The sequence below is a fragment of the Mus pahari genome, chromosome 1 (assembly GCF_900095145.1).
Source record: "Mus pahari chromosome 1, PAHARI_EIJ_v1.1, whole genome shotgun sequence".
NCBI lineage: Eukaryota > Metazoa > Chordata > Mammalia > Rodentia > Muridae > Mus > Mus pahari.
The window spans coordinates 40,072,568-40,092,281 of record NC_034590.1 but is presented as its reverse complement, the minus strand read 5'-3'; the positions used below and the strand labels follow the sequence as shown (position 1 = coordinate 40,092,281).

Genomic DNA, 19,714 nt, shown 5'->3' with positions numbered 1-19,714 from the left:
TAGCTCTGGCTGTCCTGGAACTCACTTGGTAGACCAGGCTGGCCTCGAACTCAGAAATCCGCCTGCCTCTGCCTCCCGAGTGCTGGGATTAAAGGCCTGTGCCACCAGGCCCGGCTTTCTATTCTTATTCTTGAAGTACTAAAAAAAGCCAAATCCGTTTTTCAAATTAAATTCATTTCTGAATTAAGTATTTTTCAAAATGGATGGGATTCAGCACCTTCTAGTTTCTAAAAGTACACTCAGGCGTGCGCATCCCTGCCAGAGAGAAGCTCAGGGCTTTTCCTTTTCCCCTAGGAGAGTTCTTGGTTTTGTGTTCCTGATTCTACAGGTCAGGCTGTTCTGTGTTCTTCTGGAGTTTCACATTTCACGGGGACGCAGAGGAACTGGAACACATCCAGGACAAAACTGACCGAAAATTATCTATGCGACTGGCTTTCAAGAACGGGCCCAAAGACCTGAGAAGAATATTTAATCGGGGGGGGGGGGGAGGGAAGAAGTCTGAAGAGGAGTTTAATAGAATCCAAGCACCAAGACTTCCTTAAAAAATAGCAGGGGGGGCTGGTGAGATGGCTCAGTGGGTAAGAGCACCCGACTGTTCTTCCAAAGGTCCAGAGTTCAAATCCCAGCAACCACATGGTGGCTCATAACCATCCGTAACAAGATCTGATGCCCTTTTCTGGAGTATCTGAAGACAGCTACAGTGTACTTACATTTAATAAATAAATAAAATTCTTTTAAAAAAAAAAAAAATAGCAGGGGATGCCGGGCTTTCAATGTCCCCCTCTGAGGATTAGACACAAGAAAACCGCGCTAAACTGCATCTTGTTGGACACCGGGAAAATTTCCCAGAAGCTAAGAGCGCTAGCACGCGGCTTCAATCCCCCTGTGGGATGTGCCAACTTCCACTGGAGAAACCCCCATCAGAGGACCTCTTAAGATTCCCCCAGTGGCATTGCAGTCTTAGCTTTACAAAGGCAGCTACAGACAGGCCCTCTCCTAAGAAAAGCCAGGCTCACTTAGCTTCAGAAGCCAAGACTGCCCCTTCAGAGAACCAATTTCCAGAACTCCAGTGTACCCTGGGAATAAGCAGAAAGGTGGGGAAGGAGCCTGGAGAGAGTTGCAGAAACAGCAGTGTTGGCTTGGTAGCACAGCATACTACAGTTAAAACGTAAATGTACCCCAAGGCAGAGATGCTCAGGGCTTCGTTGCCAGCCTGTGATGTTACTGAGAAGTAGTGGCAACCTTAGGAGCTGGGTTCTGGAGGGAGGAAGTCAGGTCACTGGAAGTAGGTGTCCTGTGAGAGAACTGTGAAACCCGGACCCTTTCTGTCTTTTGGAGGTAACCAGCTTGGTTCCATCATGTGCTTCCTGCTTCTGACGTTCTGTCTCAGAACAGTCCAAAAGTAATAGAATCAACGTTTGGTAAAGCACGACAACCCCTGAAACTGTGGGGCCACCCCTCCAATCATCTCTGGGTTTTGTCACAACTGAGAGCTACTGTAACATCACAATGGAGAGTTAGCACATAAGCTAACGGATGGGACCAGGTTACCGGGCAAAACGTGAGAAAATTCAGATTCTACCTGACAGAACTCTTAGACTCATTCTCTCTCAATCTAGGTACATGGAATCCTAGCTTCCTGTTTACAATTCTATTTACTCCTGTCCTTGTGCAGTCACGATGAGGACTTTCGAATGTCTTGCATATCTTTGAATATCTGGCACTGACTAGGTGGGCTATCAAAGTGTTAACTGACATAGAGTCACATCGTTACTGTTTCTGTGGAGATAACGTTTTCTTAGCAATATTCAAGGATGCTTTATGAACTATAGCTAGTGTGTTATGAAGTTCACTCTTCTACCTACCTAAAGTTGTGTACCTTTTGAGCAACAACCCCTAAGTTATGTTCCCCTGGCAACCTGCAAGACTCCTCTGAGTTCCCCCTTTTAGATTTATTTCATATATACATGAGATCACGTTGTGTTTCTCTTTCTGCACCTTCTATTAACAGTATTCCATTACATATATGGACCACATTTTTTACCCAGGCATTTGCTGGAGGATACTTCCACTGTTTGGTTACTGTGACTAGTGGGCCAAAAAACAAGGGGGTGTAGATTTCAACACAACTAACTTCATTTCTTTTAGACTATAATTGCTGGATCTGTTGAGACCTTGTCTTAATAAAGAATCCAGAATAGATCACTAGGAACATAAGACACTAGGAAACAACAGTTCCCCATACTCTAGATTCTAGCCTCAAAGCTGAGCTGAGATTTTGGGGGGTGGGGGGTGCAAAAGGAATTCACATTTGATCCTACTGTAATATTTGTTTGTATATTACATGAACACAAAATAATCTAAAAAATTTGGTTTCTCATAAGACAAGTAAAAATTCACTATGTATTATTTCACCAAAAAGACTAAATTTTTTTTTTCTCGTGGTCAAACAAGCATGCAACCCTTGCATTTCAACATTTCACAACATTTACTTTTGAATCTGAATCCTAACATCTCACTCAGTGGTTTCTGTGAAGTGTGAAACATTACCCACTAGGGTGGGTCTGTGCAAAATAACGCACACAGTATCTTTCAATGCATACTGATGGATGGTGAAGCACAGACGAGGGGAGTAGACTCTGGTTGGGATGTTGTCCTGCAGATTCCTGCCCCGGAGCAGTGACACCAGACGATGCCTGGGAAGATGCTGACAGCTGGGTCAGCCTCACTGACCAGGCAGGAGACCGGATATTCAACTCAGTGCTTTGCAAAATGCCTCCATCTCTGAGCCACAGGGAGAGCAAAGGTACCTTCTAGGTGGTTACAATCCTCTTCTGTTACTCATAGGAGAAGGATCTGAGGCTCAGCATCTTCCCAGGCTGAAGTGATGGTGGCAGAGATGTGTGTACACTATGAGTAAATATCAAGTGTCTTCCTCTCTGGCTTGACACCTTCGTTTTCTAGCTATGGTTTTTCACTGAAAGCAAAGTTCACCAATGGACAATACTGGCTTGCTAGGGATCTGCAAAACTTTGACTGTCAATCTACTGAGCACTGAGGTTATAGAAGTACACCACCGCCCCTGGTTTTTGTCAAGGACTTGAACTTAGGTCTTTAAGTAGGCACTTTTCCTAATAAGCCACCTTCTCAACCCAGCAAGCTCTGTTCTAACAGAAAACCGGAGAGCCTCAGAAGCTCAGGGCTTCTGAGTTCTGGCCCAGCCAGCTTTGCAATTTACCGTGCGTCTCCTTCAATAAGACTTACTTTTGGCTGGGACATAGAAGAACACAGGATCTGTCCATGACCCATTCCCAGAGAGGGAGGTAGCCTGAATCCGGGCTGTATAGTTCCCTGGGTTTAGACGGTTAAGTTTGGCCCCTCCGTACTTCCTGTACTCCTGTCTGGACACACATTCCCGCTGATCCTATGGAAATGTAAAGCAAGTGTTAATTTCCTACAAGCATGGGTGAGATCTGACAACTATCAACTCAAGTCATCATGCTGTGACTCCAGCTGCCCAAGCTCTCCCTACAATTGTCCAGAGTATATAAAGGAAGCAACAATATCGGAAAGGTGGTCTTCAGGTTGGCACATGGAAAATAGTAATCAAATATGTTGGTAACTGAACAGAACTCCAGAGGAATGAAAGATCATCAAGACGTGTCTAGTCTGCGGCAGACGGCCTAGCTACAGTTTAATCGTCTGTAGATGAAGTCCAGCCAGCTCCATGCACCCAAGTTACTACTCAATAGAGATGGCGTTGCTAGAAGACCTTTATCCTCCCTGACTGCCCACCCACCTTTCCTCTGTCTGCTTAGCAGCCAGCAGACAACCAGTGTGCTATAGCATGTGCTCTCAGTGCTGAAACACATGCAGCTGCAGGCCACGGTACTCCTTACCTCGATTTGCGATCCGTATTTTATTTCATACATTAGGATCAATCCGTTGGGGTTCTCGGGTTCTGGCCACTTTAAAAAGATGGAGTTTTCGGGTCTTGGCTCCCAGGTCACTGGACCAGGAATATCATCTGCTCCTTCTGCATAATTAATGTAAACAAGCAGTCAAATTGGGCTTAGGTCCCCAGATGACAAATGGTATGCTAACTTGAGAATGACTCTTCCCCCCCAATCCGTGTATATACAGGACTCTGGACAGGGACATTGTAGGAGTTCTTTCCTGAGATGGCTGCTGGCACAAGGTGTCACAGCGCCTCCGTCCCCTCTGACTGGAAAAACATGTGGCCAAAACCTATGTAACATTCTCCAGGTCCATTTTCCTACCTAAAAAATAAAACAAGAGAACCCTTCAAACACAGCGGCCCTCGGGGAGGGCAGTGGGCTTTGGCGTGCTCAGCCTCCAGCTATGGCACTGACACATTCTCTGTAGTCCACACCCTCACAGCAACTGCGGCTACCACACGGGAGGGAGGGCCAGTTCTGAAGCTGGCCTCTGAGGCAGCTGTTCTGGTCACGATCTCTTCCAACCACCGCTGGCCTCACTTCTGAAACTGAGGTGGCGAACCAAAGCTGTTGGGTAACAGCCGAGAAAAGCCTGGGGAGATAAGCTGTTCCCTGTCTCTTCTAGGACTGGGAAACTGAGGCATGGGCGGCTGAGGGCTGCATGGGAGTGCCAGAGCTGATCTCAGAAGCTCCTACTGCCCCAGTTCCCATCATCCTTTGTTCTTCCCACTGACACCTCCTCCACAAATGAGAAGTGGCAGTTTACCTGGCTTCACAGACAGGCAAATGGCTGGCAGGGTGACAGGCATACCTAACTGTAGGAGGAGGCCCGCAGGCTGATCTAGCTGACCTCGAGGATTTGAGGCCTGGAGGGCCCCTCACAGGTCTGTGGTGTGCTAAGCAGGCCTTTGTGTTTTCAGTCTCTAGCCTCTGGCACTGAGAGAAGACAGGCCTTTAAGAGACTGGGCGTCACTGAAAGAAGTGATGAAACATGATGTATTGCCCCAAAGCAGTGAGAGGCGAGTGCCTGTGGCCTAAAACTCCTGAAACACTAAGACCAAAATAAACCTTTCCTCCTGGTAAGACAACTGCCTCAGGTATTTTGTAATAGCAACAGAAAGCTAACTCATTCAGCTGTGCACAGAAGGGCACAGGGGTGTGTGCACACGCAGTGTGAACCAGGCCAAGGAGTGACAGCCCTGAAGGGGGCTTGTAAAGACTTTCTATGGTAAGCCTGGATGGGAGCTGGCACTGGGAACCACACAGTCGTAGGCCTGAATCTAAGGGCTGTCAGCCTCCACCCTCGGCCGGAAGTTGGCCGTGGGGCTACCTGCCATACCTGCTGGCATGGTTCTCGCAAAGACGAAGTTGGAGGCGCTGCAGCCCAGCTTCTCAGCCTCGTGGTTGCAGCTGTGAATATCGATGCGGTATAGAGTGAAAGGCCGGAGGTTGGAGATGACAGTCCTCTCCTTGTTATCCACTCTGCTCTCAAAGAAAGGGTACTCTGTCTCGAACTCCTCCGGGTCTGTGACATTGTAGGTGTCAGCTACTGTGGTGTTCTTGCTCCGGCTGGACATGGTGGTGTTGGCCACTTGCATGACATCTCTCCGCCTCCTTTCGGGTCTGCAAAGAGGAGAAAGGAGATCAGCTGCTAAGTTGTTTAGTTTTCTTCATCTTTTCCACAGCTAAGGTACAAGTAATAGGAAAGTCCTAACCTTGAACTAAAAGAAACTATTTAGGCTCCTTGGATAAGAACCAACAAATAACCAGGGGATTTCCTTCTTCATGACCCATCCTGTACTCTGCAACACCCTCAGAGAAACACACACACACACACACTCAGGAAAACATACACACTCACTGTACTGGCTGGTTTTGTTTGTCAACCTGACACAAGCTGGAGTTATCACAGAGAAAGGAGCTTCAGTTGGGGAAATGCCTCCATGAGATCCAGCTGTAAGGCATTTTCTCAATTAGTGATCAAGGGTGGGAGGGCCCCTTGTGGGTGGTGCCATCTCTGAGCTGGTAGTCCTGGGTTCTATAAGAAAGCAAGCTGAGCAAGCCAGGGGAAACAAGCCAGTAAGGAGCATCCCCATGGCTTCTGCATCAGCTCCTGCTTCCTGACCTGCTTGAGTTCCAGTCCTGACTTCCTTTATGATGTGATGAACAGCAATGTGGAAGTGTAAGCTGAATAAACCCTTTCCTCCCCAATTTGCTTCTTGGTCATGATGTTTTGTCCAGAAATAGAAACCCCGACTAAGATACCCACCCACCCATCCACTAATGGTTCTAGGAAACAATGTGTCAGCCATCCTTAGCCAGATATTGTCCTGTTTTATCCTATAGTGCTACTTGGTCAGGCCTGATGACTGAGCATTAATAAACAGGACAAACCAATCAGCCTCAGAAGACTGGTTGGGAAAGGTGAGGTAGGTCTAAGACCTTAGGCCTAAGACACACAAGGTAGAAGAGACCCAAAGTCCAACAGTAGTGGCTTCTTTGATCTTCTCTGAAATGAAGATGCCCTAGTTTAAGCAGCTAGCAAGTACCTAAATCCCAGCGCTTTTCCTGAGGAACAGGGTCTGCTATTGATGAATGGCCCCAGTCCCTAGTACACAGCATGGTCTTGGAGGTCCATCAAACCTGGCTTTGATTCCTCCTTGGCAGTGATACCTGTGGCACCCAAGAGCCTGCCTGTGATGGGAGTGGAGCCTCTGCCACTCACTGACTGGTGTTAGCTTAAGAAACTACAGAAAAGCAATGGGAATAGAGTCTGGGGCTCCCTCTCTTCCAGAAAAAACTTCTAACATTCATAAAAACTGAAAAAAAAAAATAAAAATATAACAACAGATAAGCAGCCCTATGAGCTGGAAGCAACCCTCAGGTTGTCGGCAAGCTGGGTACTGAGGCTGTTGCTGGCATTGCTTGTGACAGGACAAAGGATGAGAGGAACCGGTGGGACTGCACTCCATCTGGTAAGAACCCTACGAGTGTAAGACAAAAGGGAGCCTAGAGTACAGTGTTTGAGGCACCCTGGAAGTCGTGCCCAAGGCCTATGGATGTTCCCTAGGCCAACATCTGTAAGAGTAAGGTAGAGAGTCAGGGAAAGGGCTGCATGCTCCCTGGTCTTCAGCAGATGGATCTGCTATCAAAACCACAGTTCTTTGTTGGGTACTGACATGCCAGTTCCCATTAAAAGAATATAAACTGCCACGCCAGGACCCATCTCAAAAGTTAGGAATGGGGACTTGTTTTCATAATGCTGGGGAAAGAGATAGGAAATGAGGGTACTAGTCTATCATGCTCACACCCAGCAAACCGACCAATCAACAAACCACCTACCTCCATGGAAGGAAAGATAAAGGAAACCATTTTTTTCAGGTGTGTGTGGGGGGGCTAGGGAGATGTTCAAAACATTATTAATAAATTTCCTGCCTCCCTTTTAAAACACAGCAACACAAACGTGTGCCTTCATGTAAGAAGTTGCTTGTGTTTGATTTATTGCAAAATAATACTGGTCTACTTCTTGCCTTGACCCACCCCCAACAAACTAGGTTACAGCACCAAGCAGACCCAGTGGTCTCCTTAGTTATAAACACTGCACTCTTGCATATTATTTAACAGTTACTGTGGACACAGAGTCAGGACCACAAAGGGAAGCAATATAGGCCTCAGAAGACTGGGGATAGTTGAAACAGGGTGGTCCAGATGTGTCAACAGCTGCATTCCTGAGGGGGTGGCAAACAGCCTTACTCCATGAAGTATGTTGATGCTACTGGAAAAACGTGTACTGTTTAACACCTGAGAATGTTTTAGTGATAGAAACTAAGTGACTTCAAAAATAAAGATGGCGGCCAATGAAAGTCATTTACTGAACACCAAGTTTAGGAAGTAACTTTATAAATAGTAGCCTCCGTTCTACTATAAACTCATAGGCAAAGTCAGACAATGCAGAAGGACTAAATCTGACTTATTTGCCTTCAGCCCCCAGATAAACGGCGCACCTAGAATGACATGAAGGTAGGAATAGGTTTTAGGTAAACTCGGTTGTATGATGACAGAGTCACTCCTGTCATCTAGGGTGCTCCTTTACGGGACCTTGCGAGACCTTGTACAGATGCCAGATCTGTGTCTTGGCAGAAGGTAAAAAACAACCCCCCAAACCCTAATGGCCAGGTGTGGTGACCCCTATTTGCATGCTGGGTCTGTTTTAGGACACTGAGGTAAGGATGTGACTGAGAGAAAACTCGTTTCAAACCCACAGTACAAGCCCTGCACAGCCCCATCTGGGTCAACCACAGCCCTGCTGCCCTATCACTTAGCCTAGCATTCCACAGCTGATGATAGCAGCAGTCACAAAGTGACATCATCCGAGTATAACTAAACACTAGGGGCTTTCTGCTATGGTCGGTCTACCCTTGGTTCTCATGATGTATTGTTGGATGTTTGGTCACCAGTGGGGCAGCTGCATGAAGAACCTTTAGGGAATGGGCCTGTTACGGGGAGGTCCTGATGTAGCAGACAAGCTAAGTGCTCAACATCTGTTCAGCTTCCTGTCTGCCCTGAACATTCTGCTGTTCCGTAAGTACTTCTGCCACGTGACACACCCGAGGATGCCTTCAACAACAGAACCCACACCGGCTTCTTGTTCTTCTAACTTTAAAACTGTTGAGCTATGCACACCATCAAGCATCAGGTAATTTGTTAGCAACAATGAAAGAACTGATAATGTTCACTTACGACCTAAACCTCTGGCAGTACCTATAGGAGTCCTGGATTTGATTGACACCCAGTATAGGGGTGGGTATGGAAGGACCTCTGCCTGGCCTCCTTGGGACGCTCCATACCTGGCCACTCTCGTGGCTACTCTTACTGAGTGTTGGTTCAGGTGGAATGGTCCACATAGATAACCCAATGAAGGGACTGGAGGTCTGGTGTTGGAGAATGTAGGTCTGAGACCCCAGACTCAGACAGACAGTAAGTTACTGAGGACAGAGAGGTCACTGCATCTAGTTTTTAAAGCACCTTTTGATTTGTTTCCTGTCTTCAGGTTATCAAATTCAAGGAAACAGACATGATACAGAGGGGAACACGGGTAAAAAACAAAACAGCAGTGCATCCTGTCTCACAGAGCTGACTTCAACAGCAGCCCAGCAGCCTGCCAACCAACAGGAGCTGTTCCGCGTAGAGCAGATGGGAGTGTGCACAGCCTATGGCATCAAATGTAGCATTTCCAAAGGGCACACTCACCTGGGCACAAAGATGGAATTGTGAAGGAAATTCTCAAAGACTTTACGGTACTCTGCCTCCTCCTTCTCAGCCTGCTTCTCAGCTTCAGTTTTAGGGCAAGCGCAGCATGGCCCTTTATCACCACCACATACTTCTGTCTTGGGATTTTCTGTCACCTCCTCCACGTCGATGGTACCATCGGCATACTTTCTGATGGGTATTTTGTCTGCTTGGGGAAGACCAGAGTGGGAATGAAAGCCATGCAGGGTGTGCCTGTGAGCATTGCTGGTGGGGGGAGGGGTGTTGGTGTGCACTGCTGAGAAGCAAGCTCCGCATGTGACTGGTGTGACCCTGGGGCTCAGGTTCTTTCAGACAACAGGCCAGTAGCACTGCTTGCCTACTGCCTGCTGGCTGGCCGGCCCAGCTCACCTTTGGAGCAGTAGTTGTGCCGGTACAGGTAACCATCCTGGGGCTGCCGCTGCCACCTCACAATGTAGTAACTCAGGTTCCCATTGGGCAGAGTTGGGGGGTTCCACTTCACAATCAGCTGAGAGGAAGAGTTTGATGCCGAGAGGACATCCAGGGGGATGGAAGGGACTGGAGAGAAGAACAAAGGGCATCAGAGAACAGACTGGAACCCGAGGCTGAGGCTATCAGGGGCTTGACGCAAACCAACAGGAAGCTGCAGGCTTGACCTGGGCACAGAGATAGCAATGGACCAACCAGAGTACAAGGTGAACCTGAGCTTTGGAAAGATTACCAACTGGGAAGCCAGCCCTTTCTCAGAGCACTTGTTCTCAGATAATCTTTGTGCAAACACACATGGCTCACTGACCTGGAACTGAAAGGGCTATGAGGGCATAGCTGGGATTAAAGGGGATTCTAAAACAAAAACCCTAGAGTTGACTCAGTTGTGACAACTGTCGTTCTCTGGTGTGTATTAGGAAATGGCAAATTGGATGGCTTAGTACTTCACCTGTGATTGCAAGTTTTAATCTCTGATAAAGATGACAGGGAGCCAAAATGAAGAGTGGGAGTGGGAGCTGGACAATGTGTGGGATGGTTATATGCCTGGGTGAAAGGTCTGTGAAACAAGGATCAGAGACTCACAGATTCTGTAAGCAAACCATGATTCAGGAAAGCCAGTACGCCTGAGCCCTGATTCTATGCAAAGTTCTGTTACCAGGAAATGAGTTTAATAAAATGACTGAGGCTTACGTACTACTGACGCCCAGGCTCAAAAGTAGAACTGACTTATGTAAAAAGGAAAACATCCCAGGACCACTGCCATGTCCTCACCACAGCAAAAGAGATACCACAGCCGAAGTGTACCCCATCCCCAACACACACACACACACACACACACACACACACACACACACACACACACACACACGGCAAAGAACGAGGCCCACTGATTTTGGCAGTTTCCAAAGTGCAAGAGACGGGACCATGGTATGTCACTTAAGAATAAAGTCCAACCAAGCTGCTTTTGAATCTAAAAGATGAAAACAAGCTTGTACCGGTCAGTCTTATGTCAACTTGGCACAACCTCTCTGACAGAAAGAAACCTCAACTGAGAAGATGTCTTAGTATGATCAGGCCGTAGGCAGGCATGCAGGGCATCTTCTTAACTAATGGTTGCTAGAGGAAATGCCCAGCTCACTGTGGTGAGGAAGCCGCTGGGCTGGTGGTCCTGGGGTCTATAGGAAAGCAGGCTGAGCAAGCCACTGGGAGCAAGCCAGTGCTTCTCCATAGTTCCTGTCTCTGCTGGAGTTTCTACCCTGGCTTCCTTAACGGCAGACTGTGATCCGGATGTGGAAGTCAAATCGTTTCCTAGCCAGGTCTTATGCCACTACATCAACAAGAAGCAAATGGACAGAGGCTGTTAGGATGTACGCGGTGCTCAAGGCTCTGAGAACCACTGAAGAACAATACGTCGGAAGACCAAGACTGATGCGGAAGACAGCGCTCGATGCCTGGTCACGTGAGTGTTTTCAATCAGTATTTCCCAAACAGTTTCTTACTAGGTATTTCAATGACAAGCTTCCCAGATGAAGCAGAGGCACATGATGGACTACATACGTCACTATCGGTCCCAAGCACTTTTGAGGTCAGGGACCAAATGCAGTTTTTAATATTTAAGAAGAAGAATCAGATTTCTTAAGAATCTGCTATAATGATAAGAAATTCCTGCTGTGTTTTTTTTTTTCTCTCAAATCTGTTGCAATGATTCACTGGGAATTGTTACTCCCAAATTTTAAGATGAGAAATGTATTCAGTTATGCTTCAAAGTTCACTAAAGCAACCCTTTCCCAAGACTAGAGGCCTGTGTGGAAAATTCATTTCTATGAACACTTCAGGGTCAGCGACATGGCTATGACTATTTATGGGATCACTTCAGTGGTGTGGTGGTAGGAGTGGGGATGGATGAGCTTTGAGTTACTGGTAAGATCTCACTCTGACACTTATGTATGAGTCTGTGAGAACCGGTGGATCACGAGTCTGCATTTGTCTGCAACGCACCCTACTCATCAAACAGAATCTGCTCTTGGAGAATGTTTACTGTATGTGCTCCTCACCCCACAAACCCTTATGTGGAAACCCTAGCCTACAAAGTGGATAGGTCATGAGGAGATAGTTTTACTCAACTAGCATTCTAACAAAAAGGAGGTTGGAGACCCCTGTGTGCTCTTTTAGACCAGTGAAGGCACATCAAACAGATCTGTAGGAACCAAGAAGTCGGCTCCCCCACCAGTCACAGAATGCCCACGCTTTGCTCTTGGAATGGCGAGAAGTATGTTTCTTTGCTTTGTAAGCCACTCAAGTCGATGGGATTTTTGTTGTAAGAGGTCAGTCGTTATCTTTACAGTGAAGCCTATCTTTCTACCTCTCTCGTCTTTGGATATAAACTCACACATGTTTGCCTTTCCCACTTCTAGGTTCTGGAACTGGGGAACAAGTATGTAAGCACATGAAGAAGATGAGAAGGGATCAGTCAGTAATCGGTACCACAGTAATCTAAGCCTGCATTTGCCTGTTGAGAAAGCTGGTGGCTACGGAATAAAGGTAGAAAGCCAGCAAGCCACTAGAGGCAGGGGGTGCACCGGTCATTGTCGTCTTAGTCCCTGGAAGTCTGCACTGAGAGAGAGGAGACCAGCCACAGGTGGCTACATCCTGGACATTCAGAGAAACCATCCTACTGCCCTGGAGGACACAGGTTCAATGGCGTAGAACAGAGGCATTGACATTTAAGATGGTACCAAGTCTAGAAAATGGCTCAGGAGAATTTAAGGTGTTGGCAGTGAAAATATAATACAGTGTTAAGCAGCAATAATAGGCATCTCATTGCTAGCCCTACAGCCATACTGTGCCTATGTTAATAAAGCAAGCTTATAAAGTCAGGGAACAGGGATGGGGGTTACTCCTTCGGTGCGTGGATACCTGAAGCATTGGTACGAATGTACAAGATTTCACTTTTGGCCCCACGGATGTGGTCGTTTTCCACCATGGTGAGGGTCACAGCCTTGACATAGACAGCATACTGGGTCCAGGGCTTCAGCCCATGCAGTAAAATGCCAGGCTCCCCCTCCTTGTTCGGAGGCAGGTCCACATCCACCATGTTCCAGCTGTTGGAGCCACAGGCATCCTGCCCGTCATATTCCGTAACGTTTTTAAAGGGTCTGAAAGACAGTCAACACAGGCACAAGAACGTTGAAGGGCTCTGGCCTCAAAGCTCTCCAGGACCTTCCCCAGGGGCTGAGCATGCCATGCTTTCTATAATGGGGAACTCCAAATAAAACTCATCATCAATTAGATTTCTATACGAGAATAAGATCAAGCATCTGGACTCGGGAGCTCGACAGCTATGAACCGCAGAACTGATGAGCAGCCTTAGCGACAGCAAGGTCCACATTCACAGGGGCTGAAAATGCCGCTTCTAAGACATGTGGATGCTCATTTTCTTCTCAAGTGAGAGTTTAAAAAACAAACAACTAATTAAAAAAAAAAAACAAACAAGCAGAGCTGTTTAGTGCAAACAATAAATAAAAGACAACTTTTGAACAAAACTAACTTTCCTATCTCCCCAGAACTCTAAAATTTAAGTTGATAATAGCTACTTTTTTTTTTTTTTTTTTTGGTTTTCCGAGACAAGGTTTCTCTGTGTAGCCCTGGCTGTCCTGGAACTCATGCTGTAGACCAGGCTGACCTCAGAAACTCAGAACTCAGAAATCCACCTGCCTCTGCCTCCCAAGTGCTGGGATTAAAGGCGCGCACCACCACTGCCTGGCTGATAATAGCTATTTTTGATGCTTAAATATCTCATAATATTCCACTATTTCCTGATGGTCTCAGAGAGTGGCACCGGGGACACCAGCAGTCAGCATCGCCAGTACACTGGCAGCACTTTCAAAGGGAAGAGAGGGCGCTGCACAGATGCATGGTGGGTGGGGTGTCTACCGTGATGAGATGCAAGGGCTGCTAGCTACTGGCTTCTGAAATTATACTGACATGACTTGTGTTCGATTACAATGGGAGAAGGGCGGCCCCCATTTATACAAACACTGAGTGCTTTTGAGCTTTCTATTGTCCCTGGGCTGTAACAGTTCCCAGGACCCTGGGTCAAGCGGCAGCGAAGACACCAGGCACTGCCGCCAGCACCTTTGCTTCTGGAAAGGTGAGCACCTGGGAAAACGGATGACCACACAGACTGCGGAAACCACCCGGCCCCAGAAGGCCGAGTAGGAAAATGGGACATCTTAGGAAGCTCCGATGTGAAGTAGGCAGGATGGTCCTATCAAAGATCCTGGAAACTGCTGACACCTACGTCAGTCCCTCACTATTCTTTAATGCTAGAGGGCTCATGGCCCAGAGCAAAGTCTTGGGAAGGCCACGTATGCATAAAGTGACTGGAAGACAATGGGTCAGTTCAGGGTAACCTTGGTGTGCACCCCATGGGGTATTTTGGCGACAGAGGCTAAAACAATATTTTAACCAAGTCAACATAATGGCTTATGAAAGTTGGGAGGGATTCAGTTCTCTTAAAATTCATCCCTTTTCCCCTTGGGGTGAACCTACTCAAACACCATATAAACAACGAAAGGGCTGAGGCAGATACTCTCCTGACGTGCTGCTGTCTCGGGGTGGGACAGTTTAATGTGACAACTAGAGAGGTCACATGAGGATTAGGTGGTCGCCTGGCCTGATTCTTCACAGGCACCCCAAAGACTCTCTATTCAGCCAAGTCACACTACCACCTGGCCACCCCCCCCCCCCAAGCTTGAGTGAGAGGCCTGAACTCACGCCTCCTTGTAGTAAACTGTGAAGCTGATGAGATCCCGGTAGTCCGGTGGCCGGTACCGGTGCCACGTTATGATGATTCGGTTCTTCCAGGTCGTGGTGGAGGTGAAACGGAGAACATCACTTTCACCTGGGGCACAGAGGTACATCCATGAGTGACAGAAACCCAACCATCTCTGTGACGTCTATCTACTACTGCATCCACCTTCCCGGAGGCTAGCTGTCCACCCTAAGCTCTGTCTAGACTTTGTAGTCATCAGTCTGGTTTTCCCTCAGGAGTCCCAAGCATTTCATGGGGAAGCACCTACAGGTCCATCCTTCACTTCAGGTCACCTGCCCAGGGGATGGGGCGTGAACCTGTAACTGTTTCTCAACCAGTGGCTTCGAAGGGCCTCTTTAGCAAACAAGGTGGCCTTACCTTTCAGGTCACTCATAGGATGCTGGCGGCTAAAAGGGACCTAGTAAAATGACTGCAAATCTGTAGGCTGGATTGAGAAGACAGCGAGTGCTGTAGGTACAGACATGTGTTGGCAGAATTCTGTGCAGCCACCACAGGCACGGGTGAGACCACAAGTAAGCCACAAAGCGGAGCTTCTTAGTCAGAACAGGGGGGACCACGCTAGAAGGTTACAGGGCTTCCTTGGAGTCTTTTAGCAGGAATAAGACTGGGTGGGCACTGACCTGGGCAAGCCCTGTGCTCTGTGGCAGGTGCACCCTGCCTATGAGGTTTGGTCAGGTGTGGGGTCTGTCCTGATTTCAGCACTACATTCTAAACTCGAAGGTGGGGGAACTGAGCGTTAATATTCTGCGGGACACCCAAAGCTCTCCACTGAGTTGTGTTTAGCCCCCAAACCAAGCATTTCATGGGGAAGCACCTACAGGTCCATCCTTCACTTCAGGTCACCCGTGGGAGTCCTTGTGTCATATTGGTGAGCTGAAGGCAAGAGACCAAGAACTCCAAAACCATGAGAAGTCTTCTGGACAAAATGCCTTCAACAGAGACTTCCAGAGCACAGTAGGTCCTGCTCAAGTGTCACTCGGAGAAAACCCTGACTGTGCTTCCAGAGGTAAATCAATGGCTGGCACACTCATGACCTGTCAGGCCAGGCTGGCTGCCTCTAAGGGAGGAGCTCTTTGAAATGCTCCAATCACAGGATTCTGCTATGCTCTTAATGGGGAACAGGGGGCTCTGCAGAAAGGTGAGGGTGCTGGCTGTGTACACACTTACCACCTCTGCCTAACCACTCTTCTCAAGATGCCTCCTGGATCCGGAGGGTATCAGATAAATCTGGAAACTCCAAAGACAAGGCTAGCCCTCCCTCCACATGTATGCATATGTCTGACTAGCTGTTGGTCACATGCTAGTCAAGAGGGTCAAATAGAGCTTTAGCATTTCTGTTTGTTTGTTTTTGTTTCCTTAAAACAGGGTCTTATGAGGTAGCCCAAGCAGGCTTTGAACTTGCAATCCTCCTGCCTCAGCCTATTAAGTGGTGAGATTATAGGAGTATACCATCATGCCTGGCTCCATACAGGGCTAGAGGAGAGACTGACATCCAGGTCTGGGACCACATTTGGAGAGGGGCTGGGTTAACAGGCTGAACTCTAGTCTATGAGAACTTAGGGTGAAAACTCTACCACCAGGATAGTAGTATTACTTTGTCCGACATGTGAAAAGCATTCTGATTAAAAGACACGGGCTCACTTTGTTCTAGGGGTGCAGGACAGAGAGGAGGCCGAGTGTGAGGACCAGGACACTGGATGTCCATGGAAGTATTGTAGTGGCGCATCTACCCTGATCCTTCTATGGCACAGGAGAGAAAGGCATAGCTGGCCTGGAGAGGACTGGCTCTTTGATAAATATCGTTTGCTCATATTGAAAAGATACTTAACTGCATATGCTCTAAGAACCTGCTTGGATGTTTAATAGACTCAAACAGATCCTTAGGAAAATATATCACTATGAATGTATCAGGCACCCGCCCACTAACATGCAGAGGCCAGACTGCAGTGGTTTGACAGTCCACGGTGAAAAAAAGAGCCCACCCACGAATGCCAAAGACTGTTATCTGGACTGTGGCAGCCACAGGGGTTTGAGATACTGTCACTCACAGGAAGCTCGCTCTCCATTGTTCCTGGTGTTTATGTCCCCTTTGCTCTGGCGTCCCTTGGTTCCAGTCACTTCTTCCATGCGGTAAATTTCAGAGACACACAGCTTGGGGTTGAAAGCAAAGTACATTTTCCCCGACCTGACGGTCAGGTTCCGGTGGTTCCAGTCCCACAGCTGCTGCAAGTTCTGGTTGTCCAGGACGTAGAAGGAATAGTTCCTGGAAGCACAGAAATCCGCATTAGCAACCCACTGAGCCCACAGCCCCCTCAGGCAGAAAGCCTCTCTGTGGCAAGTGCAGCTCCATACCAACAAGGGGTTTGCTTACTGGGGCTTTGTAACAGCAGACAGTTGCGGTGGCCACTGGCAAAAAGAGGAGCCAAGGACAATGTTTTGAAATCGATTGGACACTAATTAATTTTATGACCTCTATTACCAACACACAAAGCTTCTCCCACCAAAGGATGTTCCTTGATTCATTCCCTGAGAAAATGCCTTTGGTTATTTCTCTCAGAGCCAGGTATGGACAATGTGCTTGAAATCAGCCTACAGGAGAACAGACATGCTTCGCTACTCAACTGGAACAGCTTACATACTAGCAGCAAAGACTGCCATTATCCCGGGAATAAATCCTACCCATGCCCAATCACCAGTGCATGATGGGATGGGAGACAGTCTGACTCTCTGTCCATTTGCCTCTCACTGCAAGAAGCCTTCATTTCAGTCCCTGAGAACGTGGGAGAGGAGAAACATCCAGTTTCTCCCTGGGATCTCACATTGGGGTAGCTAGATGCGGTGTCTAACATGGTGGCTTTCCACATTTAGTATACACACAGCTTGTTTTCAGTATCCCCTACTGCTAGAGCTTCTGGAACAGAGGCTCAGAGTGCACCAGGAATCTCGATTTCTAGCAGGTAATGCTGATAAACAGGAGTTCCTGGGCCCACCCAGAGCCTGCCAGGCCGAGCACGGCACTGTTTCCAAGGCCTAACTTCCACTAGAGGGGAGATGTGGGCATGGCCAAAGGGAAGACAGCTATTTTGGCTGCCCCAGTGTCGGGGGCAGCCTACCTTGGGGGTCCAGGGGGAGAGCAAGGACTCCACCTGGGTGTCTGCAGAAGGTTTTTTTGTTTTTGTTTTTAAACAAAGTTATTTCTAAATCCACCCACAGATCAGACAAACATGTCCCAAAGTCCCATTCTGCCCTAAAGGCTGTGTCCACCTAGGTACCACCTGCTGAGAGTCCTCACCCACATCAGAACTACTACCTAGGGGGGGGTCTGCTTTCAACATGACCTTCTCATACTGAGAATGAGTTACAGCTGCAGTGTTGCCAAGCAGCTCCTGACACTTCCTGGAGAACTCATTAGGGAGCTCAGAGGTGAGGACCCAGGACCGGAAGAGCCATGAATTCTCCACAGGACAAGCCACAAGCAGTTTCCTCGGTGCTATTAAGAGCAGCGTTCATGCACTCACAGTGTAGTAGGTGAAGTCTGAGTTCTTGTTGGTTTTAAGAGTCCTTATGAGAGCCAGTGAGATGGCTAATGCGTGCAAGGGTACTTACATCCCAAGTCTGGTGATCAGGACCAGTGAAGGAAGAACAGTTACTCTGTAAGGCTGTCCTCTGACCTCTGCACGTACGCCTCTGCACGTAATCCCTCTCACAGGTAAGAGTCCTCACATCTAGGAGTCGGAGCTCAAGTGTGATCTAAGCAGTGGAACGGAAGCCCCAACCCTCCTTGAGCACTTCAGCGCACGCTTCAGCGCAGGGTCTGCACATGCACAGGCTCAGTGAACCAGCTAGCCTTTGGTAAGGAGTGTTCCCCTACCATGCCTGTTTCTTGGAATAGGAAACAAAGACCCCAATCAAAGGAATCCAGATTGTAGTACCTAAGACTGTATGTCCTAAGGAGGTCCTTGGATACTGTCAGTCAGAACTGCCACCTATGGGACCCACCAATCTTTTTTTTTTTTTAAAGATTTATTTATTTATTATATGTAAGTACACTGTAGCTGACTTCAGACACTCCAGAAGAGGGCATCAGATCTTGTTAAGGATGGTTGTGAGCCACCATGTGGTTGCTGGGATTTGAACTCAGGACCTTCGGAAGAGCAGTCGGGTGCTCTTACCCGCTGAGCCATCTCACCAGCCCGGGACCCACCAATCTTACTGATGTGAGAGTGGTCAGGATAGACAGACTGAAGGACAGGTGTAACGGTGGAAAGATTGGTCCCATTAGATGTCTTTCCTAACCATGGGCCATTCTTAGACGGCTGCCTCAACCCTAACCTCGCTGGTCTGGCTGCTCCCAAGTCTTGAGAGTCCCAGGAGACAAAAATCTGTTACTGAAGACACCTCCAGGCCAATTAATCAGGTCAAACCCCCATCTCCATCTAGGCCAAGGCCTCTTAGTAAACTAATTTCTCGAGCAGGAAACAGAACTGTACCGAAAATACCTTCCTTCTGAACCAAACATTCTTCTCCCCAGGGAGGAAGCATGAATTAGAAACTAGGAATTTGACAAATGAATGGCAGACACACAGAAACTCAGGGTATTTGACTAATCACTTTGAAAAGCAAGATTATCTTTCCACAGTAAACACAAACTTTCTCTCTTTAAACAATGCAGAGGAGGCTGGGAGCCAGAATACCAATATCAATAAAACCCAGGCATTGTGGAGCCTGCAGAAGGTAAAGAAAAAGAAAAACCTTCACCAAAATAATAATCAACCTGCTGGGGAGGGCCCGTCAACAGGGTGCCTGCCTCCCAACCCCCACCTGAGGCCCGATTCCTCAACTGCCTTCTGCAACATGTGAGAGTTAAGAGATGACCCCAGGTGGAGATTTGTCTGCACACCTTCAAAATACTAATGTGCTTAAACGGTCATTGTTTTCTCAAGGAGAGGACTAGTTAAGGAAACCACTCAACAAATGTGACTTCATAAATCGTTTCTAAGCTCACTGCCTTTTATATTCAAAGAATATTTTTAAAAACCAAACTGTTCATTTTTTTTTGTTTGGCTCTTACAGACTGTATGATCTCCTGGAGTTTTATTGAGTGATATTTTGACTCTTAGTTCGATCCATCCATCCTTCCTTCCTTCCTGTTTTTTTTTTTTTT

General features: G+C 47.6%; 1 protein-coding gene across 1 annotated transcript in view; it reads right to left on the bottom strand.

The window, feature by feature from the left end:
• The window catches only part of Igf1r (insulin like growth factor 1 receptor), a 284,214-nt gene that overhangs the window by 35,506 nt on the left and 228,994 nt on the right, over positions 1 to 19,714 (bottom strand). The window contains exons 6-13 of the mRNA XM_029547129.1: positions 16,599 to 16,813; positions 14,493 to 14,619; positions 12,633 to 12,871; positions 9,618 to 9,785; positions 9,210 to 9,414; positions 5,299 to 5,582; positions 3,900 to 4,036; positions 3,265 to 3,424 (exon numbers count right to left, since the gene is read on the bottom strand). Coding sequence (XP_029402989.1) covers positions 3,265 to 3,424; positions 3,900 to 4,036; positions 5,299 to 5,582; positions 9,210 to 9,414; positions 9,618 to 9,785; positions 12,633 to 12,871; positions 14,493 to 14,619; positions 16,599 to 16,813 — 1,535 coding nt within the window. The remainder of the gene's footprint in view (positions 1 to 3,264; positions 3,425 to 3,899; positions 4,037 to 5,298; positions 5,583 to 9,209; positions 9,415 to 9,617; positions 9,786 to 12,632; positions 12,872 to 14,492; positions 14,620 to 16,598; positions 16,814 to 19,714) is intronic.